This window comes from Anoplopoma fimbria, chromosome 7 (genome assembly GCF_027596085.1).
Source record: "Anoplopoma fimbria isolate UVic2021 breed Golden Eagle Sablefish chromosome 7, Afim_UVic_2022, whole genome shotgun sequence".
NCBI classification, from domain to species: Eukaryota; Metazoa; Chordata; class Actinopteri; order Perciformes; family Anoplopomatidae; genus Anoplopoma; species Anoplopoma fimbria.
In genome coordinates this window covers 9,236,695-9,264,492 of record NC_072455.1, presented here as the reverse complement: position 1 = coordinate 9,264,492, position 27,798 = coordinate 9,236,695, and the positions used below count along the sequence as shown (strand labels likewise).

The 27,798-nt window shown below is 41.9% G+C and overlaps 1 protein-coding gene across 1 annotated transcript; it reads left to right on the top strand.

Moving 5' to 3' along the window:
• Window positions 1–330: 330 nt before the first annotated feature.
• On the top strand, window positions 331–26,712 carry ccdc125 (coiled-coil domain containing 125). Its single transcript, XM_054601625.1, has 12 exons — window positions 331–491; window positions 1,981–2,233; window positions 3,093–3,151; window positions 3,258–3,344; window positions 4,253–4,330; window positions 5,334–5,419; window positions 5,489–5,571; window positions 5,779–5,891; window positions 9,747–9,851; window positions 10,671–10,821; window positions 19,138–19,244; window positions 24,680–26,712. Exons 2-12 carry the CDS (start codon window positions 1,981–1,983, stop codon window positions 25,052–25,054), a joined length of 1,497 nt encoding a protein of 498 aa, XP_054457600.1. The 5' UTR covers window positions 331–491; the 3' UTR covers window positions 25,055–26,712.
• The last annotated feature ends 1,086 nt before the right edge of the window (window positions 26,713–27,798 follow it).

The window sequence follows — 27,798 nt, the reverse complement described above, 5'->3', positions numbered from 1 at the left end:
TCATTCAATATTTGCTTAACAGTTTCACATGCGGCTCCTTTAAATATTCCCTCCGGTAATGGAGACTCACTAAACTGCTTTCAACTTCAACACAAGGAATGGTTCCACCTGTCATACTTCTACTGTGTCATAGTTTAAATGTGGTGACTCGTTTATATGTTACTCATTCTTACGATACGTTATTATTTAGTTGAGGTATTGTTTGGCAGGGAGGCTAGTGTCGTGCCTTTTGCATTTCAAAATATATGCGGTTTATTTTTAGAGCTAATGACCGGAAGTCGTTTGGTGTTGCTGCTTTTAGCTTGACGCTGTGGGTGGAGGTAAGACCTGCGCTGCAGGTGGAGGAGGAACGGGGTTACCTCGTAGTAATAACACGGTAAACTTGCTTGAACTCTCACTTCGGTAAAACCGGGATAAACGTTTACCGAACTTTTTTTTGTCGTCTGTAAACCGAGGCTGTAAATCTAACATTTACTGCTTCAAAGTTTCAGGTAAGAGGAAGCTATTCATAAAAACTAACGCTAAATAGGAATTTATGTGACCAATATTGTTTAGTTCTTAGTTTGTTTTCGTGTTTCATTAATTCTTTCCATAAAGGAATCGGAATTGAGACTAAAGTGGTGATGTCAGCTCGATGATTCATTGTCAACACTACATCTGACTTCCAAAGAAATTCTTAGTCGACCAAAACCCAAACGATTTTGTCAATTAGTTTTAATTTAATCGACAGAAGTTTATCCACAAAGAATCACACAAAAGCACCACTTTAAATGTTGTGTTTTCTAGAGATGTGCTCAGAAGTTTCTTGGTGAATAAGTAATTCAGCATTAAATAAAAGCATAAAAAAGACTAATCTAGTAAAGAAATATGATTCGACTAAGACCAAAACGGCCGATTAATCGACTAAGAGGAAGCAGAACTAGTCACACTGTAGCAGTCATGCCAAGTTGTGTAGCCTACCAGCCAGATGTCTGCCAAGAGTTTTTAAAGTTTAACACCAACTAAAGTCCAGTATGTTACGTCCACGGCCGAGGACAGTTCAATAAATACTTGTGAACCCGATGTTGTCTCTCTCAAAGTCTCAAAACGGATGTCATCATAGACATGAATAGGAGAGTGATTTAGTTTTTTGGAGGGGGAGCGGGGTTATACCAAAATTAGCCTTATTCTATTGTAGTGTCATCATTTGTGAAAAGGGAAATGAACGCATACTTAGGGAACAATCAACTCTAGGGAGTGCAGCAGCGATGACCAACCAAGAAGTACGCATTGCCCTGTTAACGTCCCACTTTTTCCATTGAATTTTGGATTATTGCAGCAAATGAGCTCTGTGAGGGCGCCGGGGTCAATGGAGTGGTCCAGGTTGGCCAAAACTCTTAAAAAGGCTAGAATTACAGAAATGTTACTGTCTGCAACAAGCTAAATGATGGCCAAACCATTGACTTGGCATATTTGTAAAAAAAAAAAAGAAGTCCACTGACTGTAAATGGGAATAGTATAATTCTGTGTTCCAAACTATACCCTAAGTCAGTCCTTTCCACTCCGTTTGGCTGGTGAACCTTTGAAACAAAACACTGTACTTTTGTGTTTTACGTGGGTTTTTGTTGGGGTTCTCTGGCTTCCTCCCTACAGTCCAAAGACATGCAGCATTGGTTAATTGTTGACTCTAAATTGCATGTAGGTGTGAATGTGAGTAGACCTGTCAAGACTCAGTGATTAGAAACACAAGAATGTTTCACTAGTTGATTTATATGAAGCACAACTTTAAGCAGTTGCCTGGACCACAGAAAGGAGTTAATTATTGTAGGAATTGAGGTATGACCTAATACCTACAATGTCCTAGACTATTAAGACCATGTTTATAGATTAAGTAGCTAGACAGGAATGGCTGGTTTTGGCTAATCCAGAAAATAAAAGACCTATATTTGGGACAATTCTTTTTGCTAAGAGGAGCAAAAACATAGTTTTGACTTTGGTCAGATGCAGGAGGTCAGTGAGGCCTGCAGCCCGGACGATGACATGGTGGACGGGGACCTGGGTGACGGGATGGGGGTCAGAGCGGCGCCCAGCTCCACGAGGAACAAGAGCCAGAGCTTTGCCGGTTTCCCGGAGAAGTTGCTGTCCAGAACAGAGCTGCGGGGGCGCGGCAGCCTGACAGGAGAGGCGGCCTGGATCCCCGGACTGAAGGCCACAGGGACGCAGCAGAGAGCCCGATGGAAGCCGCCTCCCTACAGTAAGAACTTCTGTGAACTGACCCTTTACTGTAACAAAGAAGATATCCAGAAACCAACCAATATATCCCCACATGCAAGTTGTGGATTAAAAAAAACGTGTTTTACATAACCAACAAAACCAAATACAATATACATAAAAAGATTGATATTATTCAACACAATATTTATATACATATATACAACATATACGTGTGTATATATATACACGTATATGTATGTGTGTTTAGATGTATGTACACATATATGTATTGTTTATAGATATGTATACATGTATATATATTTATGTGTATATATGTATATACATATGTACATATATACGTACATAAATATTGCATTATGTCATGAACTCAATTGTAATTTTGTGCGCAGAAGTAAGGAGACCCTAACTTGATTTTTTATAATTTTTTTACTGTTATATTACACCCTTCCTGTAGTATTTTGTATATTGTCACATATTCACTTTGTATTGGTCTGTTGAAGCAGAAAGGTTTGGACCAGTCTCTCTGGCTTAAACAAAATAAATGCAGCTTTCAACCAATAGCTCTTTAAAAAGGGTGTTTTTAGTCATGAGTGACAGTTAGGTCAGGAGGTGATTTAATGTGTAACAAAGGTATTATGAAAGCACAAAAAAGTAACTGTTATAGTTTTAATTGCTAAATTACAAATACATTGCATACAGAAATTGGTTTAACAAAGAAAACCACATTGAAAAATATTGTAAATCTGGCAAAAGGAGGAAGCTGTCCTTACTCTGAATCTGTTAAAGCTACAACTCAGACACTAAACTACAAGAAAAACACAGACACACACATTTTCCACTATTTCTGATGCATGAGCACACTTTTTGTGAATCAACAGGCTCCCTGGTGGACCTATCCAAAGACGAGCTGAAAGACAGACTACAGGAAGCGACTGAGGTAGGACGAGTGAAGAAGAAGAAAAGAAAAAGACAAACTATAATTGATATCATTCTGTCCTCTGTAGCCTGGCAAACTGTATGTGATGGCTCTGCTGTGTTGACAGGTGATAGACGTGTTGTGCTGTGAGCTGGAGGTGGCACATCGTTACATTGAAGGCAAATATGAAGCACTGAAGATCCTGCAGGGGAAGGTAGAGCAGCAGACACATACTGAAGTATCATACACCTCACTCTTCTGTAGTTCAGTTGAAAGCCCAAGAGCTCCCAGGCAGCCAGTATCCGTCAGAAACTCTGCTTTTCCGGCATCCTTGGGATCTAAAGCCTCTTTACTACTGGACAATGAACCCACTAACAACAACCAACTTCTGACTTTTGTCTTTTCAGTTGTTGTTTTTTGTCATCTCAGACACATATTCTGTCCGCAACCGTCAAAGCAGCGCTTGGACATAATTCCAAGTTTGGCGTCACAGAGTTTGAAAAAGAGATTGAATAAGTAACAGTTTACAAAAAAAAATGATCCACTGCAAGAAATTTCAGTTTACTAACCCTGTTTTCCGGCGTGTTGGTGATGTCGAACATGACACGCCAGAAAAATAAAACGGTACGGAATACCCGTCTTCTGGCAATAGATTAGAGGTCCATCACCTATTTTAGCTGGTTTAAAAACCTGCTTTTATGTGCTACTTTTTGTGTAAAATGCGTATTTGACGGTGGTTCTCGATTACATTTTTTTTTATCTCTGCGGACCCCTTAAAGCAGGGTCCACTTGGGACCCTCTGTGTCGCTGGAGTTTTTACCCTTTATGATTTATCATTCGTTAACTTTCCTGTCAATTCCCGCTGTCAATTGGCAAAAAAAGCCCCAAAATTACTGCCCAGTGGAATAATATGAAGCTTGTGAGAAACAAGTTCTGCTAGAAATGATGGCCCAAACTATGAAAGTAGAGTCCATGTTAAACAAAACAAAAATAAAGATATCAGTATCATATCCAGACTATTTGCAATAATGTACATGGATATATCATACTTTATTGCGAAAAAGACCCACAAAGTCTTGACTTCGTTTAGCCGGTAAATATGAACTGCTCTTCTTCACACAGGCCATTCTTGACCAAGCCACGAGTCACACTAAAAGTCTGCTGCAGAAAACTGAGGCGGAGGCTAAAGCTCTAGAGAAGGTAAGTAGAGGCTGCTCAAATAAGGGCTTGGTCTGTTTGCTTTAACATTCATACAGCAGGTTCCTCGTCAGTCCTGATTATCAAAGAGAAAAAGGAAACCAGTGTAATGCCACAAGACATCCTGGTAGAAAGAGACAACTCACTGTTTATAATTACATTGTGACTTATTTCAACTGATGAGAGGGGCATTCCAGGCAGTGAAAGCCCACAAAGATAAGATAAGATAAATAAGTATCATGAATTAAGAACAATTTAGCACAATGTATAATTAAACATGTTTCATTTACAACTAAATTAGCTTGATTTGATTGTTGGTGATTTGACACAAGTCTGGACCTTTTGTGGATTAGTTCTGTATCCGAAACACTTAACATACACTATCAATTAAAGACTGTTAGGCAGAGCTGGGGACTAGAGTCAAATGACTAGGAGTCACAAATTTGATGACTTCAGACTCGACTTATCATAATCAAAAAAAGACTTGAACGATAACACCAGTGACCCATGACATCACTTGGACTTGAACCTTTTGACTTGATAATACTTGATACGTTCCCGGAAGCCCAAATATTTAAAAGATTGTTATTTAAAAAGTGTGCCACGAATCAATTAATTTCCTGAATCAACCACTATTAACGCTATTCATCAACTTGGACTTGACCTGGAACTTGCCTGTCTTGACTTGGGACCTGACTCTTGACTTATCTGTCTGGACTTAGGACTTGACTCAGGACTTGCGTGTCTTGATTTGGCTAACTGGCTAACGGTTGCCACCAAGCTGGTTTGGAACAGCAGCGGACGATTAGGTTTCTCTGCCCACGTAGTTGTTTTATCTGAATTGAAAAAGCAATTTCATTTACACCTTTTATTCAATGTGGTCACATCGGCCCCTGACCACCAATTTGTCCTCAATACTTTCTGACGTTTTTCATGTGTTCAAGCAATATCCAAACACATTTAAATGGTGTCAACGGGGTCGATCTGTTGCTTCCATCTCCCTCAGGAGGTCAATAGATTGCAGTGGGAACTCAGCTTCAACCAGGTCCAGATGAAGAAGTCGCAGCAATCCTGGGAACAGAAATACAACAGGTTGGCTTTACTCTACAAACACTAATGTCTGGTATTTTCATTGGTTTATGACTTTATTGTTGTTTTCAGAATTTTGAGTGAGAACAAGACTCTGACCGACAACCTGGAGGAAAGAGAGAGTGAGATCCAGCAGCTCCGGGCAGAAAATTCCGGTAAATGCGGAATAATATAGATTCATTTCAGGTCACCAAACCTCATGAAGCTCCCAACCCTCAGTTTGTGACTCTGTCAGAATGGGCATCTAAATAACTGACTAAATAATGTTAACCCAAGGTCCTTTTTAAGCCTATTTACAGAGCTTTTCAAAAGCATCTCATGGACTTTTTTTGTTAGATTTGGTCGTGTGTTTGTGTTTGCAGCTCTTAGTCGGCAGTGCTTGGAGCTTCTCTCCATGCTGAGTGTGAAGGAGCAGAAAGCTTACCAAAGAACCAAACCTCAATACAGTCGAGAGAGAGACGCAAGTGTTCTGGAGGTAAGACAGAGCACCAATCACCATCACAGAGAGAGAAAACCATAAAGTCTGGTCAAGAATCAAGACTAAAGCTTTACATTCAGCTCAGTTACGTCACACTGTGTAATGTCCAAACCACACATTTTGAATAATGCCTTTTTCACGGACAGTGGGTCTTAGTGGTCAAACCAGTAAAAAACCAGTAAAAAGTACAAATAAATCCTTTTAAAAAGAAGAAAAGCTCCATTACAAATAAAAGTCCTGCATTCTAAATCCTGTTGAATTAAAAGTACAAAAATATGAGTTGACAGTAAAAGGACTGGTTGTGCAGTAAATTGTCTCCTGATTCTGTGTGACATTTTTAGATAGTTAATGGTGATGCAGCAATGTTAGAGTGCCATGTTACCGTTGTAGCTGGTGGAGGTGGAGCTAGTTTTAACCAGTTTATATACAGTTAGCTAGTTCTAAACCGACGGGTCAAGCCCCTCCAAAGGTCATCAGATTAATATGAGGGGTAGAGAGATGATTTATGGGAGAGAGAGGAAGAATAAACTAGGTTCGGATACACTGATTTTCTCTAATATTATCTGCTTTATAAAACATTAGATTCTTTTTCTCCATTTTACCTGTTTGGATTAATCTCAATGAAACCATGTGAGTTTAGAGGGGGAATGTCTCATAGAAATAAGAACACACTGTTGAGAGTTCACAAGCAAAAAAAAAAGAGAAGTGAAACACTAGTTACATTTTTAATAATGCACTGGTTTATAAGCATTTAAAAAAAACATTTAAACTTTAAAAGTAACTACAGCTTGTACTGCAGTAAAAAGAACAATATTTCAGAACTGTACCTTTTTAGTTTTTTTTGTAATTTCACCACACAAATATTTATGAATATGCACCATGTAAGCACAATAAAAACAAAATTTTGAAACTAGAAGTGTTGTATCTAGGAAGGAGATGGACATTTCTATCTGTTTTTAAAAAGGGTACATCCATACTGTTTTACTTAAAGGGACAGTGTGTAAGTTTTAGTGGCATCTAGTGGATTGTGTCAGGTTGCAACCAACTAAATACCCCTCAGCTCAGCCCCTCCCTTCCCATGCATGTTGGAGAACTTAAGTGGCCTACAGGTAGGTATGGGCATCTTTAGGATTTTGGTACTACAAGGAGCTTCTCTTATCAATACTCAATAAACAATACCGTTCTCCTACATAACTAAATAATTGTTTTTAAAAATAAATATAGATTTTAAAAACTAAGAAATTCAGAACAGAATTAGAATTTATTGATTATTAAGATATAGCTAAGTATTGTTTCTAGAGCAGCAACACTTATGTTTACATTAGCAAAGTCACTATATATCGTCATTAATATCTCACTGGAAACAAATTAAAAATGTCAATAAAATAATTGACATTCCTGAGTGAAGTTTATAAAGTCAGTATCAGTGTCATGCCTCCTGACCTCTGTCCTCTGTCCAACTGGCTGCTTTGTCTTAGCCAGAAGAGAAGTAAAAAAAAAAAGAAGCTTTTGACCAAACGTTCATGCTGTGCTTGTGAAAACATGGCCGAATGAATTAGGTTTCATTTTCATTTACATGTTCACAGATGTATTGATAAGGTATTGGCTTTTTACTTGCAAATGTTTTATTGCAAGCACAGTAACAAGCGTAGTTGCCGTAGACTTGAGTGCCCTTCACTTCATCTTGTTTACTGCAGCGCTGTGCTTGCGTCTAAGTGTGTGTGTTCGTAGTTGGAGGAGCTCAGCCCGACAGAGAGCAGAGCAGATGCGCGCTGCAGCGTGATAATAAATGATATCAAAACATTAAAAGTACTAATAAAAAGCACCAGTAACGTTGGGGCTTATCAATACTACAATATAATTATCTAGCACCGGGGCCTGTTTAATACCGGGTTTTGGATCACATCCCTACTTTCAGATAACATAAAAGGCAAAAAGCTCTCCCTCAAGCCAGTGTCCATTCTGAGCTAATGTAGAAAGATGGTGGTGCAACATGGCGGCCTCGATTGAAGATGACCTGCTCCCTAGGAAGATATACAGTGGGGCAAAAAAGTATTTAGTCAGCCACCAATTGTGCAAGTTCTCCCACTTAAAAAGATGAGAGAGGCCTGTAATTTTCATCATAGGTATACCTAAACTATGAGAGACAAAATCAGAAATTCCTGAAAATCACATTGTCTGATTTTTAAAGAATATATTTGCAAATTATGGTGGAAAATAAGTATTTGGTCAATAACAAAAGTTCATCTCAATACTTTGTTATATACCCTTTGTTGGCAATGACAGAGGTCAAACGTTTTCTGTAAGTCTTCACAAGCTTTTCACACACTGTTGCTGGTATTTTGGCCCATTCCTCCATGCAGATCTCCTCTAGAGCAGTGATGTTTTGGGGCTGTCGCTGGGCAACACGGACTTTCAACTCCCTCCACAGATTTTCTATGGGGTTGAGATCTGGAGACTGGCTAGGCCACTCCAGGACCTTGAAATGCTTCTTACGAAGCCACTCCTTCGTTGCCCGGGCGGTGTGTTTGGGATCATTGTCATGCTGAAAGACCCAGCCACGTTTCATCTTCAATGCCCTTGCTGATGGAAGGAGGTTTTCACTCAAAATCTCACGATACATGGCCCCATTCATTCTTTCCTTTACACGGATCAGTCGTCCTGGTCCCCTTGCAGAAAAACAGCCCCAAAGCATGATGTTTCCACCCCCATGCTTCACAGTAGGTATGGTGTTCTTTGGATGCAACTCGGCATTCTTTCTCCTCCAAACACGACGAGTTGAGTTTTTACCAAAAAGTTCTATTTTGGTTTCATCTGACCATATGACATTCTCCCAATCCTCTTCTGGATCATCCAAATGCTCTCTAGCAAACTTCAGACGGGCCTGGACATGTACTGGCTTAAGCAGGGGGACACGTCTGGCACTGCAGGATTTGAGTCCCTGGCGGCGTAGTGTGTTACTGATGGTAGCCTTTGTTACTTTGGTCCCAGCTCTCTGCAGGTCATTCACTAGGTCCCCCCGTGTGGTTCTGGGATTTTTGTTCACCGTTCTTGTGATCATTTTGGCCCCACGGGGTGAGATCTTGCGTGGAGCCCCAGATTGAGGGAGATTATCAGTGGTCTTGTATGTCTTCCATTTTCTAATAATTGCTCCCACAGTTGATTTCTTCACACCAAGCTGCTTACCTATTGCAGATTCAGTCTTCCCAGCCTGGTGCAGGTCTACAATTTTGTTTCTGGTGTCCTTTGACAGCTCTTTGGTCTTGGCCATAGTGGAGTTTGGAGTGTGACTGTTTGAGGTTGTGGACAGGTGTCTTTTATACTGATAACAAGTTCAAACAGGTGCCATTAATACAGGTAACGAGTGGAGGACAGAGGAGCCTCTTAAAGAAGAAGTTACAGGTCTGTGAGAGCCAGAAATCTTGCTTGTTTGTAGGTGACCAAATACTTATTTTACCGAGGAATTTACCAATTAATTCATTAAAAATCCTACAATGTGATTTCCTGGATTCTTTCCCCCCATTCTGTCTCTCATAGTTGAAGTGTACCTATGATGAAAATTACAGGCGTCTCTCAACTTTTTAAGTGGGAGCACTTGCACAATTGGTGGCTGACTAAATACTTTTTTGCCCCACTTGAAATGGCTTTTTTCAAGCTAAGGAAAACTTAACAATTCTTAGTTTCGAGTGATTACACACTGTTTAAAACATATATCTGCCAATAAACAACATCTGCCAATAAACACCCCTAACTGTTACACACTGTCCCTTTTAAGTATAATTTTTAAGTAACATGTACTTGTACTCAGGAGTTTAGTGAGTACTGGTCTTCATCTTCTCTTTGTTTTTCCAGCTGGCGGTTTTGGGGGCCTGCCGGTGTCTTGGTGTTGCTGAAGCTTGTCCATGCAGCCGGACTGCTGCCGCCAGCAGGAGGCAGCTCGTCCAGCTGCAACAGGAGGTAAACTACTGCATCTAATGGCTACAGCTGTTACAAGCTCTGCCCCTTTTCCTCTTTTTACTCGCAAACATAGACTGTATATAAGAAGTGGACTGCTGTTTTGAAAGCTTGAGTTCTGCGATTTTGCCGTCGCCATCTTGAATTACAGCTGTCGCCATGTTGTTTTTTTCCAACCAATGAACGGAGGTTACCATATTTGAAATGTGGAGGAGTGACGTAGAGACACTGTTTACAGCTCTAGGAGCGGCAGCAGCCTGTCAATCACAGTAAGCCCGCCCTAAAGCATACCCTGCTTTATGGTCTATTTGACTCTAAATGGACCATAATTTACGAAAATGAACATCATGCTGTATTGAAGAAGACTTGAAACTAGAGATTGAGACCATAAACTCATGTTTACAATGTTTACTGAGGGAATAAATCAAGTGAGAAGTAGTCATTTTATCATAGACTTATATACAATCAGAGGAGTCGCCCCCTGATGGACATTAGAGAGTGTTACAATTTTAAAACACTTCCCCATTGACTTCACTTGTCAGAAACGAAAGTTGCCGCCTGCTGACAAACTATCGTTGTTGTTCATAAGATGTCCTTGTTGATTCTGATTTCTGATCTGCTCTACTTGCTTTGTCAGTTGTAATAAAAACGATCTTGCTCTTGTAAGGTTTTCAAACCAACTTCCTGACAACTAGTGTTAATAGTTATATTCCTTTACTGTGTGTGTGTGTGTGTGTGTGTGTGTGTGTGTGTGTGTGTGTGTGTGTGTGTGTGTGTGTGTGTGTGTGTGTGTGTGTGTGTGTGTGTGTGTGTGTGTTCCAGCTGGATGCTCAGCGTTTGAGGAGAGAGGAGGCGTCGATGGTCGCGGATGCTTTCCGCATCGCCTTTGAACAGCAGCTGAGGAAACGAAGTGATCACTTCATGCTGCTGGCTGACGCCCACATCCTGAAATCCCATCACTGCAAGGCTGAAAGTAAGTCTGCTACCAGCACACAGAACACTGCATCAGATCAGACCGGAGGGTCCTGTCCACAGTCTGGGAACTTCTAAAACTGATTCACTTACCTGTACAGTCCCTAGAGATACTGGTGTGTGTGTAAATTTCACAACTGTTAATAGTGATCGACTTGCAGTTATATGGCGTCTTTCTAGTTATTAAGCCGTTTTCGAATTTTAACATAAAGTGAGACATTACAGGCAAAATCAGTTCAGAGTTCATTTTGTGCTATTTTGTTTCCACAACACGTCGTCTTTCAGAGTAGTGGCATCCAAAAGAAAATCATCCAAAATACACATTTAGGTGTTTATTTTACTACTTTGTCTATTTGCGTCTAAATATTTCTCCTAAATTCACACAAAGTTACCCTTTGATAAAGCCTAATTTGCATATTATAACATTTTAGGAAACTTGTAATCCAAAAATGTATTGTCATAATGTAAGAAATCATCTTGGAAAGTGTCATGAAGATATCTATTAGTAAGTTAGTTATTTTATTTGACCTTAATCACCTGTAGTGTCTTAAAAGTTATGAAATTTGGGGGGGCTTTAGAGCGCAAGTAATGGAGTAAGACGTGTATCGCTGAGCTCCTGCTCAACTTTTACTTTTTTCAACAAAAGAAGCAACGTTAGTTTTGTCAATCTTTACTATAAACAGCTGTTAAGATACTCCGGTACTTCAAACACAAGTGATACAGCGGGTAAAATAAGTATTGGACACGTCACCATTTTTCTCAGTAAATATATTTCTAAAGGTGCTATTGACATGAAATGTTCACCAGATGTCGGTAACAACCCAAGTAATCCATACATACAAAGAAAACCAAACAAATAAGTTCAGAAATTAAGTTATGTGTAATAAAATGGAATGACACAGGGAAAAAGTATTGAACACATGAAGAAAGGGAGGTGCAAAAAGGCATGGAAAGCCAAGACACCTTAGCAGTGCAAATTAATATCATCTGGTTCAGTCCCAAAAGGTGTCTCATTACCAAGGTGTCACACAAGAAACATCTCATGATGGGTAAAAGCAAAGAGCTCTCTTAAGACCTTCGCAACCTTATTGTTGCAAAACATACTGATGGCATTGGTTACAGAAGGATTTCTAAACTTCTGAATGTTCCAGTGAGCACTGTTGGGGCCATAATCCGGAAGTGGAAAGAACATCATTTCACCATAAACCGGCCACGACCAGGTGCTCCTCGCAAGATTTCTGACAGAGGAGTGAAAATAATTATCAGAAGAGTTGTCCAAGAGCCAAGGACCACTTGTGAAGAGCTTCAGAAAGACCTGGAATTAGCAGGTACAATTGTTTCAAAGAAAACAATAAGTAATGCACTCAACCGCCGTGGCCTGTATGCACGCTCACCACGCAAGACTCCATTGCTGAAGAAAAAGCATGTTGAAGCTCGTTTCAAGTTTGCTGCACAACACTTAGACAAGCCTGTGAAATACTGGAAGAATATAGTCTGGTCAGATGAGACCAAAATTGAACTCTTTGGATGCCATAATACACACCATGTTTGGAGGTCAAATGGCACTGCACATCACCCCAAAAACACCATACCAACAGTGAGGTTTGGAGGTGGGAACATCATGGTGTGGGGCTGTTTTTCAGCATACGGCACTGGCAAACTTCATATAATTGAAGGAAGGATAAAAATCTGCTGCCATCTACCAGGATGATGAAGATGAAACAAGGGTGGACATTTCAGCAAGACAATGATCCCAAACACACAGCCAAGGAAACTCTCAATTGGTTTCAGAGAAAGAAAATAATGCTGCTAGAATGGCCCAGCCAATCACCTGACTTGAATCCAATAGAAAATCTATGGAAAGAACTAAAGATCAGAGTTCATAGAAGAGGTCCACGGAACCTTCAAGATTTGAAGACTGTTTGTGTGGAAGAATGGGCCAAAATCACACCTGAGCAATGCATGCGACTAGTTTCTCCATACAGGAGGCGTCTTGAAGCTGTCATTACCAACAAAGGCTTTTGTACGAAGTATTAAATAAATTTCAGTAAGCGTGTTCAATACTTTTTCCCTGTGTCATTCCATTTTATTACACATAACTTAATTTCTGAACTTATTTGTTTGGTTTTCTTTGTATGTATGGATTACTTGGGTTGTTACCAACATCTGTTGAAATTTTCATGTCAATAGCACCTTTTAGAAATATATTTACTGAGAAAAATGGTGACGTGTTCAATACTTATTTTACCCGCTGTATGCTGTTTTGTGCACATTTTTCTAATCTCCGAAAATACAAGTACAATGGACCCTCCACTACCAGGCCCGGCACCTCCTCGGCCCGGAGTACAATCACAGACCGTAACCGCTCACCTACCCCTTCCCTCAAAGACACGGGAGAAATGGACACAGAAGACCTTAAGTCTCAGATCCTTTCTGATTTACGAGCGGATCTTTCTTCTGTCATTAGAACAGAGCTGAAAAACTCCCTCACTGAAGGTTTTAACCACCTGAGGAGCGAGCTCCAAGCAGTCAGAGCTGACAACGCAGCGCTAGCTCGAAACGAAATCGACCAAGTTAAGTCTACTATTAAGGACATGGAGGGTGCATATCATCATGGTCAGACAAAGTGGTAGAACTGCAAACTACTGTAACCACCCTTACGAAAGAGCTGGGGTAGCTGAAAGATGAATGTGAAGACATGGAGCGGAGGATGCGCAGGTGTAACATTCTGATCCTGGGAGTTGCAGAGGAGCCTGGGTCGAGTACTACAGAGTCAGTGTCTGAGCTGTTGTCCGAGGTGCTTAAACTGCAGAAAAACATTGTCGTGGATCGCTCACACCGGACAGTCTTGCACCAAGAGACCACACCGGCAAACCACGTACAGTCTTGCCAAGCTACATTACTACCAGGACTGTGTTGATGTACTGTACCGTGCTCGCAATCAAGGTCTGCTCAGGTTCAAGGGAAGCGCTATTGCCATATTTCCAGACTACACAGTGAAGGTCACCAGGGCTCCTGCTGCATTCACGGAAGCCAGGAAACTACTGAGAGATCAGCAAGATGTCCGGTACGGCATTCTCTTCCCTGCCCGACTTCGTATCACTCACAACAGGACGGACAAGGAATTTCTTGACCCGGATAAAGCCATGGCATACATTAAGAAGCACATTGTTACAACAACGGATGATGGGACACACTAAGGATAGACAGCATCACGTCATGTCCCTTTCAGATTTGAATCTGGTGGGTCTGTCGACGGCAATATGTTTAGACACTTAATACCACAGTTTATGCTTGTCACTCTATATCATTATCATGACCTGTTTTCTTGAATGCTGTTATGGTCCAGGATAGTTATTATTTCAGGACTTCATTAAACAGGAAACATACAAGGTGGAAATGAATCTTGCATCCGCCGTAATAGCTGTTTATTTCTTTATGTAGTGTACCTGATATACTTGGTGAAGCTGACCGAACAGAGGTTTATGTTAAAGAAAATATGTTACTAGCTGTACCTAGATTTACGCCACATTTAAGTTCCACTTAACCTGACTTGTAGGTGAAGATTACAGTCTACAGGTTAAAACCATCTTATCATTGTTTTTTGTTGGTCACTCGGCAGTGCAATATGGTAGGCTGTTGACATTGATTTACATTACATTTAGCTCTTTTATCCAAAGCGACTTACAATAAGTGTATTCAACATAGGTATTCAAGAGAACTACTAGTCACTTATAATGTTGCTATAATGTTGCTTCAATACTTAAAGATGAGGTGAACAGGAGCTCACTTTAAGTTTAGCTTAGAGGTTGCCCAAGCAAGCACATAATGTGTGGAACATGTTTGTGTAAATGACGAGGGTAAGGAAAATGCCAGACTAGCCTTTCTTTTTCCATACATATTGTTGTCATGTTTTTTGTATATGGGGAGGTGTGCATGTTTTATATTTTCCTTCTCAGCCCCACATGGTTCACATTAATGTTTCTTCTCAGGTAAATGGTTGCTCAGTGAAATTGGTAAGTTGGCATGTTAAATCTCTTAATCACCCGGTAAAACGTAAAAAAGTATTTACTCATCGGAAGATCCTTAAAACTGACATTGCATTCCTTCAGGAAACTCATCTACGTGTTGCTGATCACCGTAGACTAAGAGGCGGATGGGTGGGCCAAGTATTTAATTCTAAATTTTATTCAAAAGTCAGGGGAGTTACTATATTAATTAGCAAGAACACACAGTTTGTCGCTACGAATGTTGAATCTGACCCTGCTGGGCGCTTTCTGATTGTGGTCGGCCGGTTATATGGGCTCCCTGTCATCTTAGCTAATGTTTATGCACCCAACTGGGACGACCACGTTTTTTAGGACTTTCTTCTCTAAATTGCCGAACATGGTAACACGTCGTCCTTTTCTGGGAGGAGATTTCAACTGTGCTCTCTCTCCTGTCCGGGACCATAGCTCTTCCAGGAAGGTTCCCAACTCTAAATCCACCCACTCGATCCAACATTTCCTCAAAACGTATAGTATAGCTGATGTGTGGCAGTTTCGTAACCCTAGCATTTGGAGTTACTCATTTTTCTCTCCAGTCCACAATTGTTATTCACAAATAGATTATTTCTTTGTGGACGTGGGCCTGCTCTCGTCAGTAGTAGAGTGCATAATTATATCCGAGCATGGCCCACTGACTTTGACAATATAAATCCCCACAACACAACCCAGCTACCGTCCTCGGAGGCTTAATCCTGCCCTTCTTTCAAATGAAGCCTTTGTGAACTACATTAGAACTGAAATAGAATCCAACCTCTTAGCATCCCAACAACCTGAGTATATGATTTCTAAATTGCAATGTAATTTTAATGAACATGGGGAGAAGGCTGGGAAGCTCTTGGCCCACCAGCTGCGTCAGAGAACAGCTTATCAGGCTATTCCTGAGATACGTGATGAACAGGGCATAAAACATACAGACAATGCAGAAATGTATTTGTGTTTTCATAGATTTTACCAATCATTATATTCCTCAAATCAGTCTACCAGCCCAACAGCTTTTGATGACTTCTTCAAAAACTTGAATGTCCCATCTATAGATCCAGAAATGGTGGCTGACCTGGAAGGGCCAATAAAAGTTCAAGAGATAGACTCGGCCATAAGCAGCATGCAGAGCGGCAAATCTCCGGGCCTAGATGGATTTTTGACTGAGTTCTTCAAAATTTCTCCACCCAGCTCTCCCCATTACTGCTATCTGTTTTTGAAGAATCCTTCATGTCTCAGTCTTTACCTCCCACTATGTCCCAGGCAATCATCTCATTAATAAAAAAAAAAAGACCCCCTTGAATGTAGTTCGTACCGACCAATCTCACTCTTAAATACGGATGCCAAAATCCTTGCAAAAATTCTGGCTAGGCGAATGGATGAACTTCTTCCACTAATTATTTCACCTGATCAAACAGGCTTTATTAAGAACCGATACTCCTTCTTTCACATCAGGCGCCTTGCAAATATTCTTTATGGTCCCTCCTCATCTCGTTTGCCAGAAGTGGTTCTCTCGTTAGATGCTGAAAAGGCGTTTGACTGAGTGCAATGGGACTTTCTTTTCTACACCCTAAAGAGATTTGGCTTCGGTCCTAAATTTATATCTTGGATTGAAAATCTCTATTCATCCCCGTTGGCTGCTGTGCGTACTAATAACAACTTATCACCTTTTTTTGAGCTACAGCGAGGTACAAGACGGGTGCCCCCTATCCCCACTTGTTTTTGCCATAGCATTTGAGCCACTTGCTATTGCTCTGAGAATGTCCAATGACATCAAAGAAATTCCGAGAGGGACATTAGAACATAAAGTCTCACTATATGCTGATGATATGCTACTTTATATTTCCGATCAAAAAGAGTGAATTAATGCCAATTTGGACAGGAGCCTTAGATGTTCCTCCTTTTTCGTCTCCTTTTAAAATCAGCTCTAAAATTTTAATATTTTGGGGTTTGGATAACATGTAAATACAAAGATTTATAAAAAGCCAACTACCTACCTCTTTTGTCGCGTATGAAGCAAGACTTTGACCGATGGGACTCAGTTTCTCTCTCTCTCTCTGCGGAAAGATGAACACAATTAAGATGACTGTTTTGCCCAAGTTTCTTTACCTTTTCAATAGCCTACCAATAATACTTACAAAATCTTTCTTCAATAACTTGGATAGTCAAATTGCAACCTTCATCTGGAATAAAGAAAGGCCTAGGGTCAAGGGAAGAATACTACAAAGACCCCGTAAAGCAGGGGGAATGTCAAATTTTCTATATTATTATTGGTCAGCTAACATTAGAGCAATGCTACATTGGATTAGAAAATACCTCACCGCTAGTTGGGTAATTGTGGAAAGGAAATCCACTCTCTATTCTTCTTTATCAGTGTTGTGTGCTAAATTGCCGCTGTCACAATCTGTGGCTAGCCTCACACCAAATCCAATTGTTAAGTACACCTTTAAGATCTGGTATCAGTCATTTCAAACTTAAAGATCCTCCACTTATTAAGCCAATAGCAAAAAAACATATGTTTATTCCCTCTACAATAGATTTGATATATGGTCAAAAAATGGCCTTACCTCACTGCTTGATCTCTATATCGATGGAACCTATGCCTCTTTCGAACAGTTAGTTAGATCATTCAACATTCCTAGAGCACACTTCTACAGATATTTACAGCTCAGAAGCTTTATGGCCTCTCATTCCAGCTGCTTTCCCTCCTGTCCTACTGCATCCCTTTTGGATTTTGTTATTGGGTGTAATGTAGAAGAAAAACAGTCCATAAGTAAAATCTATGAACTACTTAATGTCCACAATCTTGCAGCTTTGAATTCTTTAAAACAGAAATGGGAAGAGGATATTGAGGAACAGATACAAGATGATATATGGCACAAGGCTATTCAAAGAATGTATTCATCCTCCATTTGTGTCAAACACATTGTTGTTCAATTTAAGATCATACATAGACTCCACTGGTCTAAAGACAGATTAGCTAAGGTTTGCACTGATTTTGATTCTACATGTGATCGATGTAAACAGGCCTCGGCCACTTTGTGCCATATGTTATGGTCATGTCCAAAATGATTAAACTTCTGGGGTTTAATATTTGAAACTTTTTCAAAAATTTTTGCTCGATCAATTGCTCCGTCTGTATCCATGGCAATATTCGGAGTAACCCCCCAGGATGTTAATATAAGCAGAGGTCAAGCTGACATTGTTGCTTTTTGCTCCCTTCTGGCCAGAAGGCTCATCCTATGTAAGTGGATGGACTCTTCACCTCCAACATATGGACACTGGATTAAAGATGTTAAGTACTATTTACAGTTGGAAAAGATCCGATGCTTTACAAAAGGGTCAACTACACTCTTCTTTTCCACCTTGCAGCCATTTCTAACCTTTGTGGCGAATATGGAAGCTGAAAAATTGCTGTGAAACAAACTATGCACCCCTATACTTGTATATCACTCATGTCTATTAATGTAATTCATTTTCATCCTTTATGAAATAGTCTGGATATTTTTTGTTGTTGTTTTGTTTTGTTTGTTCTTGTATGTTGAGGGGTGGGTGGGGTTACCTCTATGAGGTTGCTGTATTATTTTCTATTTTGTATTATTAATAAAAATACATTTTACAAAACATATCTTTAGAGGCCGTTTCTTTTTACGGCTGTTTGCAATTTCTAATTAATGGATTGATACGAAGACATATCTTAAAGGCCCTCTGTAAAAACCTTTGAATCTAACATGTCCCAAAATGAAACAACAATTCTGAACCTGGCTTTATCCAATGTTCAGATTTCTGTTCTGGAAAAGGATGCAAATCATCCCATATTTAATAAGAGATTACCTCATTTCAATATTGAAACGTGAAATTTCAGAAAATCTCCTATACAAAAAATAGTTGTCCTAATGTAAGTAATCAACTGGGGAAGTTTCATGGTGATACATGTTAGTTAAAATTTGTACCCTTTTCACTTGTAGTAACTCCCCTTAAATCACAGACTTAATACAGCATAACACACACTTGGAACTCAAGTCATTAGAATTAAATGGAATCATTTCAATTTTGGTGTACAAAAATATCTATTTTCTCCAAATGTGAAGGTGTCACAAAAATATTTACACAGGACGAAGGATTCTGGTGAACGTTTTCCTTACGGATGGGAGTCCAGATTTCATTAGTCAAAGCCAGGGATTTACATTGTCCCTGGTTCCTTAATGGAGCTATAAATAACCCTTGATTTAACCACCTCATAGTTTTTGTTTATTGTTACCATCAGCAAAGCGCCTGTCTTTTCCCTCCAGGTGCTAACAGGAGTCCTTTGATCAGCGTGAGCCAGAGGCTGAGAGGATTGCTGCCATCCAAGATGCCCGATGATCTTTTAGAGACTCTCTACAGACTACTGGACTTGGTTAGTATCTCCTCTCCGCCTTGACTCTGAAATCTTATAATATTAAAAAGCTTTTATTATAGTGGCTAAACCAATAAATGAGTCAGCATGTTTTGACTAACAAGGTCTTTGTCAGGGCATTTCATTTCAATTCAATTCAGTTTATTTTGTATAGCCCGGAATCACAAATTACAAATTTGCCTCAGAGGGCTTTACAGGGTGAATCGCCACCTTATCGTGGTGGAGGGGTTTGTGTGCCCCAGTGATCCTGAGAGCTGTGTTGTTGGGGGCAATAGCTCCTGGTAGGGTCTCCCAAGGCAAAGTGGTCTCAGGGGAGGGGTCAGACTAAGAGCGATTCACAGACCCCAATGACACGGACAATAATGAGTTGTGGCACCTCGCCCGGAAAAGGGAAACCGGAGCACCCTCCTGGAGCCAGACCTGGGAGGGGAGCTCGCCGGCGAGCGTCTGGTGGCCGGGCCTTGGGGTCAGGTACATTGTGAGCCGGGCGGCAGTCAGGGGCGGGAACCTGGGCGTGCTGATCCCCGGCATCGCAGACTAGCTCTAGGGATGTGGAATGTCACCTCTCTGGTGGGGAAGGAACCGGAGTTGGTGCGGGAGGTGGAGCGGTACCAACTAGATATAGTTGGGCTCACCTCCACGCATAGCACTGGTTCTGGAACCAATCTCCTGGAGAGGGGCTGGGTGAAAGGCGCCGGGCGGGTGTGGGGATACTCACAAGCCCCCGGCTGAGTGCCGCTGTTTTGGCGGTTTCCCCAGAGAACGAGAGGGTCGCCTCCCTGCGACTGCCAACCGCGAGGGGGAAGTCTCTGACTGTCGTTTGTGCCTATGCACCGAACGGCAGTTCGGCGTAAGCGGCCTTCTTGGAGTCCTTGGGTGGCGTCCTGGAAAGGGCGCCAACTGGGGACTCCATAGTTCTTCTGGGAGACTTCAACGCTCATGTGGGTAACGACGGAGAAACCTGGAGGGGCGTGATTGGGAGGAACAGCCTGCCCGATCTGAACCTGAGTGTTGCTTTGTTGTTGGACTTCCGTGCTAGTCATGGACTGTCCATAACAAACACTATGTTTGAACATAGGGAGGTTCACAAGTGTACTTGGTACCAGAACACCCTAGGCCAAAGGTCTATGATCGACTTTGTAGTTGTGTCATCAGACCTGCGGCCGTATGTCTTGGACACTCAGGTGAAGAGAGGAGCAGAGCTGTCAACTGATCACCACCTGGTGGTGAGTTGGATCAGGTGGCGGGGGAGGCTGCCGGACAGACCCGGTCTCCTGAATCAGCAGGCAGGTACCGGTTGGCCAGAAGGGCTGCAGCTACGGCAGTTGCTGAAGCAAAAACCTGGGTGTGGGAGGAGTTTGGTGAGGCCATGGAGAAGGACTTTCGACTTGCCTCAAGGAAGTTCTGGCAAACCGTGAGACGACTCAGAAAGGGGAAGCAGGGCTTGTCTCAGGCTGTGCTCAGCGGGGGGGAGAACTGCAGACCCGGACTGGGGATATTGTCGGGCGGTGGAAAGAACACTTTGAGAAACTCCTGAACCCGACCAACACGTCCTCTGTGGAAGAGGCAGAGTCTGAAGACTCAGGGGAAGACTTGTCCATATGCCTGGTGGAGGTCGTTGAGGTAGTTGAAAAGCTCTTCAGCGGCAAGGCGCCAGGAGTGGATGAGATTTGACCGGAGATGCTAAAAGCTCTGGACATTGTTGGCTGTCTTGGCTGACACGTCTCTTCACTGTCGTGTGGAAGTTGGGTACGGTGCCTGTGGAGTGGCAGACCGGGGTGGTGGTTCCCATTTTCAAAAAGGTGGACCGGAGAGTGTGCTCCAATTATAGGGGTAGCACACTGCTCAGCCTCCCCAGGAAAGTTTACTCCAGGGTGCTGGAAAGGAGGCTCCGGCCGATTGTCGAACCTCGGATTCAGGAGGAGCAATGCGGATTCCATCCTGGCCGTGGAACAGTGGACCAGCTCTTTACCCTTGCAGGCCTGTTGGAGGGTGCATGGGAGTTTGCTCATCCAGTCTACATGTGTTTTGTGGACTTGGAGAAGGCCTTCGACCGTGTCCCTCGGGGAGTCCTGCGGGGGGTACTGCGGGAATATGGGGTACCTGGTTCGTTGCTACGAGCCATTCGGTCCTTGTATGACCAAAGTGAGAGCTGTGTCCGGATACTCGGCACAAAGTCGAGCTTGTTCCCAGTGCGTGTTGTCCTCCGCCAGGGCTGCCCCTTGTCACCAATCCCGTTTGTGATTTTCATGGACAGGATTTCAAGGTGCAGCTGGGGGGAGGAGAGTTTCCGGTTTGGGGACCTGGGGCGGTTCGCAGCCAAGTGCGAAGTGGTTGGGATGAGAGTCAGTACCTCCAAGTCTGAGGCCATGGTTCTCTTCCGGAAAACGTTGGATTGCACTCTCTGGGTTGGGAGTGAGTCACTGCCCCAAGCGAGGGAGTTCAAGTATCTCGGGATCTTATTCACGACGGGTAAAATGGAACGGGAGATGGACAGGCGGTTCAGTGCAGCATAAGCAGTGATGCGGGCGTTGTACCGGACCGTTGTGGTGAAGAAGGAGCTGAGCCGTAAGCTCTCAATTTACCAGTCCATCTACGTTCCAACCCTCACCGATGGTCATGAGCTTTGGGTAGTGACCGAAAGAATGAAATCGCAAATACAAGCGGCCGAAATGAGCTTCCTACGTAGGGTGGCTGGGCTCAGCCTTAGAGATAGGGTGAGGAGCACAGACATCCGGAGGGAGCTCGGAGTAGAGCCGCTGCTCCTTCGCTTCGAAAGGGGCCAGCTAAGGTGGTTCGGGCATCTGATCAGGATGCCTCCTGGATGCCTCCCTTAGAGGTTTTCCAGGCACGTCCAACTGGTAAGCCCCGGGGTAGACCCAGAACACGCTGGAGGGATTACATATCTCGTCTGGCCTGGGAACGCCTCGGGGTTCCCCAGTAGGAGCTGGAATGTGTTGCTGGGGAGAAGGACGTCTGGAGGACCCTCCTTGGCTTGCTGCCCCCGCGACCCGGCCCTGGATAAGCGGAGGAAGATGGATGGATGGCTTTACAATCTGTACACATGCGACATCCTCTGTCCCGGAACCCTCACATCGGCACAGGAAAAACTCTCCTAAAAAAACAGGGGGAAAAAGGAAGAAACCTATGGGAGAGCGACAGAGGAGGGATCCTTCTCCCAGGATGGACAGAATGCAATAGATGTCATGTGTAAAGAATGAATAGCATAACAGAGATACAACACATTCAATGTATATGACATAAATGATTCATATAATCACAGTAGTAAGCAGAGTAACGAAGGAAACATTAAGAATACTGATAAAAGCAGCAATGACTATAGTAGAATTGAAATAATGATATAGGGAATAGTATTTGTAATGTGACTAATAATAATAATCGAAGTAGCAGTGGGTGCCAGCCGGGTCACAGCAGGAGGCACGACCATGGTCCAGGGACCACAATGGTTTGTGGAAAAAGGACTTCAGGGTGGAAGCAAAGCTAATATGCGTAATGGTACAGGTAATAATAATGTGACTAATAATAATAATGGTAGTAGCAGTTGGTGTCATTTAACAAACAAGCAAAGCAGCTATAATAGCTACAGCTCACCTGTTATAGTATAAACAACCAATGGGAGGCAGTCACATGACCCCGGATAATGACAGGGCAGGTGAAACAAATTTAAAAGAATAACTAAACTTAATGTCACAAGGAGAGATAGCACAGAAATATATGATTTATAGAATCTATTTACCCGTAGATGTTTTTATTTAGGCTGCAAGAAAAACAGAAAAAGCCTATACAAAGAAAGAAAACAAGCATTGTGACTCTCTCTAAAGTGTCTAGCTACGAGGATAATCACGATTTCTTGTTGTAGTGGCATATTTCTGTTTGGCGAGGTGATCCTTCAGGCTCGTCTGTCAAAAGCCTGATTCATAACTCCGCGTTTGTAACCTCTGGACGTGGCCTCAGCCTGTTTAACATAATTAGTCTCTTGATCAAAAGATAAGTTGTAGGCGTTGGAATTGGCCATATGGGATGTTTTCTGTCCAGACGGACATGATAGTTTAATTAGTTCTCCAGATTAACACAAATGTTCAACAGGCTAAATGATTTAGGCAACAGAGTAAAAATAATTGGTAGCGCTTTCGGAATGATTTAAGATTTCAATTGAAAAACATGTGCTTCAGTTTCAGCATTGTTGGGCCTGCAGAGACGACTATTTTTAAATTTCAACTCTCTTCTGCGAACCTTTGTCCACCTTCAGGCAGTGAGAGTAATTACAAAAACACTGTTGACATGTGCTTTTGTATGCCGACTGGTGTACTGACATGCTTCAGTACTTTTGTTGTTCCTCATTGCGGAGCCATCCAAACCAAGAGACACTGCAGAGTTATTCAAAATGTGCTCATATGTGATTTCAAGCAATTTTCATAAGCTATCGTCCTACTCACTGATGGATGTGGTACTGTTAAACAATCCGACCGCCGCAGTTCAGATGTTGTGCTTGGATTAAAGAAAGAACCAATTGTGTTTGAACTGGAAGTGAAAAACTTTTGCTGTGCTACATGTTATATAATAAAGCCAAAAAGCTAAAGAAATAATCTTAAAATAAAACGAGAGGTTCTGATACTGTTTCCGATACCTGCAATTACGTTAAGTCAGATACCAAGTGTTTAGCGGAAAAGCAAGTCATCGTTTTACAGGAGGGATTTTCCAGTGTAAGTTATTACCAGGTTGCTGACAATTTGCTTCCTTTGGCTGACTCGACTCTCTCCGTTAGCACCCGCCTGATCGATACCGCACATGTCCAACTCTGAACAGAGATGGGAGAAAAGCGAGATGGCTCACTCCTTAGCTACTTCCATCGTCGGATTTGGACGCAGTGATAGTTTCTGCCGTAGCTGACAATAGAAGTAGCCGACGAGTAAGCCGTCTCGCGTCTCTCTCATTTTTGTCGTGTTGATGTTGTTCCTGTGTAGTGTAAATGAGACAATACATTATATCAGAACGTGATATCTGATCGGTGCGAAGACTCGCGTACTCACCGTTACGCGATCCAAAGTTTTTTGCTGTATCAGAGACATTTCTGATACTGGTATCAGAACAACTCTAAAAACTCCAAGTATACAGTTTATAGTTGGGGAGTGAGAGTCTGCCATCAGTATTAAAGCTGTGGAGTGTGGAAGCGTTAGTAGGAATCTTCTTGTGGTCAGCTTCTTCCAATATTTTCTGCTAATAGTCAAAAATTAAATTAGAGAAGAAAATAAAGAGCTGAAGAAATACGCTAAAGTTTTCTGACCTACCTTTTAGCATGAACTCTAAACCACCGGTCAGACTAGATTCGTTTCTTTGAGTTAAATTTCATAAAAGGTCATCATGCAAGAAGACGTTGTTCTCGTTACTCATTGACTCTGTGTTTCCTGCTGCAGCTGAACGACAAGGACGAGGCCCTGGCCCACCAGAGGAAGGTGAGCATCATGTTGGCCCACAGTGCAGAGGAGCTGCAGAGACAGTTGCATCTAGATTCACATTGCGGGCCAACAGACCCATCAGAGAACCAGAGCTGGTCTCGGCAAACATCTGACACGCCAGAGTCTAAGATCCAACCACAAGTCCCTCCAGAGTCTAACATCCAGGCACGTCAACAGCTGGAGCCGCTTCAGCCAGGACAACCACTGAGTCCGTCAGAGTCCAGGACTGAACCACGGGAGCCTTCAGACCCGTCCCAGTTCGACGCCCAGTCGGAGTCTAACCACAAGAACCACGATTCTGAAATCCAAGAATCTGAACGACCAGAGTCCTGATCCACCTACAGGATCTACCAGACTCCATGGCTCGTGGTCACAGACACAGCCGTCATGGTTTGATTCCAAAAGAACGAGTGGAAGATGTGGAAGTGGACATATGTGATGTCACACAGGTGGTGAATCTGAAGGAACGGTATGAAAAGGGTATGATTTGTCCGGATCACTCACCGCTGTACCAGCAGCCACTGGAGTCAAAACATCCAGATCCTCAGAGAGGAAGGGTACTTCTAAAAAACATACTTTTTACTTCTAGATTCATATCTGTAAAAACGTAGCATTAAGATGTGAATGTCCATGATCAATTTCCCAAGCTTTGATGAACTGTTATAGATTTAAAAAGGAGAGATGTGTCAATCAATTAGCCGACTTGCTCCCTGCAAAATGCCCTGGTCCAGATTGTTTTCTGACTCAAGAACAGGTGAAACAACAATTTTAGGATAGTTTTTCTGTATTAAAACATTTTGGCAGGTGTTTTTTTGTCAGGTTCATTTTTCTAAGTTTTATTTTTCCATCTGTGAAACAGGTGAACAAATATGTTTTTTTTTGGCAGGGGACATTTTTTTTGCTGATAAAGGACTGAAACCTAAAACACTTTCAGAAAATACAACGGTCAAACTTGAAGATATTTGTTTTGGACTTTGAGAACATGTTGTTGCTAAATGCAAAATGTGCAGATGTTGTTCTAAAAATGTTGTGCTGTTAATTATTTCTCTTAGTTTGTGTCATTATATTCCAAAATGTGAATCCCCCTGATGGCATCTTTGAGTCATCTATAGCCAAAGTTTAATTTACACAAAGTATGACTGATATTATAGTACTATATAGACCCTTTTTGGGGCCAGGGACCCCTTACAGGGAAGAAAACTTTCCAATAACGGTAACACTGATTAAGCACATACTTAATACCTTTATACTCTCAGATGCCATTGGAACTGGAACTGGTTTTCTTAAACTAAAAAAGATAAACAGAAACACATTTCAATTTGAATCATGTTATCAACACTTTGTTTTTCCCTGATATCCTAGGAGCTTGTAGTCAGTCTGCTTTAGCTTGGCTGACTTCATGTCTTGTTTGCTAGCACCAGGTGGCAACGGCCGGTTCTGAAATATGAAGCCATGTTTAACTGAAACCGAGAGGCCCCCAATTGGGGGCCAGGGAGAAGACTTAGCAAAACACAGTGTGAAACAATGCACTAATCACGAAAGAATATAAACAGCAGAACCTGGGCTACAAGAATATATACACCATTTTTTTTTTACATGCTCCAAACACAACTCAAGCACCAACTAAATGAATTACCAAATATCAAAATCCATATAGCGCCACTTAGTCAACCCACTCGCCACATTTCTGCCTCTACCGCTATGGCACTTTATGCAATACACGCAAACAATATCTCAAAAGAAAGCAGACAGTCCACAGATTCCGGACATATAGGGTATATATATCAAATCCCTCTACATCAAAGCATCAGCAAGATGTGAGCCAAAGAACACCAACAACAGAAATCGCTTCATCAAACGATAGTTATACATTTTCTCTTATCTTAGCTGTTTTGCCGTGAAAGGTTTATTTTACCGGTAAATATGCAATTTTCAAGTGTGTTTTTAAGGTACCTTAATCTTGATTCTCTCTACTGTCCATCAGGGGCGACTCCTCTGGTTGTATAGAAGTCTATGAGAAAATGACTCTACTTCTCTCTTGATTTATTACCTCAGTAAACATGAGTTTATGGTCTCAATCTCTAGTTTCATGTCTTTTTCAATACAGCATGATGTTCATTTATATTATTCATTCGTAAATGATGGTCCATTTAGAGTCAAATAGACCATGAAGCAGATTATGCTTTAGGCTTTAGGCTATCTTGTGATTGACTGGTTACCACCAGAGCTGTATACGGCATCTCAACCACGGCGTCACTCTCCCTCAGTTATAGTATGATCATTTCCGTTCACTGGTTAAAAAAAGACACGACTGCGACAGCCAAAATCAAAGATGGCGATGGCAAAACTGCCGGACTCAAGGCCTCAAAACCGCCACCCACAAAGGTTTGTAGCTTAAACCTCAGCAAATGTGTTTTTGTTTGAATTCACAACATTAACCTTGTGTTTGATGCCACAGTGGCCTAAAGGATCCGACAAAGCGTCAGTATGTGATGAGCTGCCAGATAAATGAAGGGTGGCGCCTCAGAGGACGCCATTTACCCCTCCAAAACCCACCTGACGTAGCCACTGATCACTCTGACAACATTTGGTAAAATGTTAAGAAACCTAATCTGATCACACATATAGGAGAGGTAGAGAATACAGGTGGAAAATCTGAATAACAGGGACAGAAAACAGTTTAAACCTTTGCGCCCGTTGCAGGAGAAAAGAGAGGAGGAGGTGGGAGGGCAACATGAAGTGTGGACTCCCTCATTTAAAGCTAAATATCATCTTCACATCCACACTAAAGACACTCACTCTCTTCCTGTATTTTCTTTCCTCAAACAGAGGACATTAACCAAAATGACAGTTTCCTTTACTGGTATGAAAAAAGAGAGAGAAGACTAAGAAATGCAGTATATCCATTTTATATAGCTACATTTAGATATACATCTCTTTATACGTCCAGGTTTGGGCCCCACAGATGCGCGTTGATGCCAATCTCACATAATGATCAAATCCTGGATGTATAAAGAGAACAAGAGAGAGAAGGTTGAGAGCCTCTGGATTCATCTTTAACAATGTGTTTCATGATT

Coding starts and splice junctions, on each gene's coding strand:
- ccdc125 (XM_054601625.1), top strand. CDS start 1,981: ATGCAGGAGGTCAGTGAGGCCTGCAGCCCGGACGATGACATGGTGGAC. Junction 2,234..3,092: donor ATGGAAGCCGCCTCCCTACA/GTAAGAACTTCT, acceptor GTGAATCAACAG/GCTCCCTGGTGGACCTATCC. Junction 19,245..24,679: donor TCTACAGACTACTGGACTTG/GTTAGTATCTCC, acceptor TTCCTGCTGCAG/CTGAACGACAAGGACGAGGC.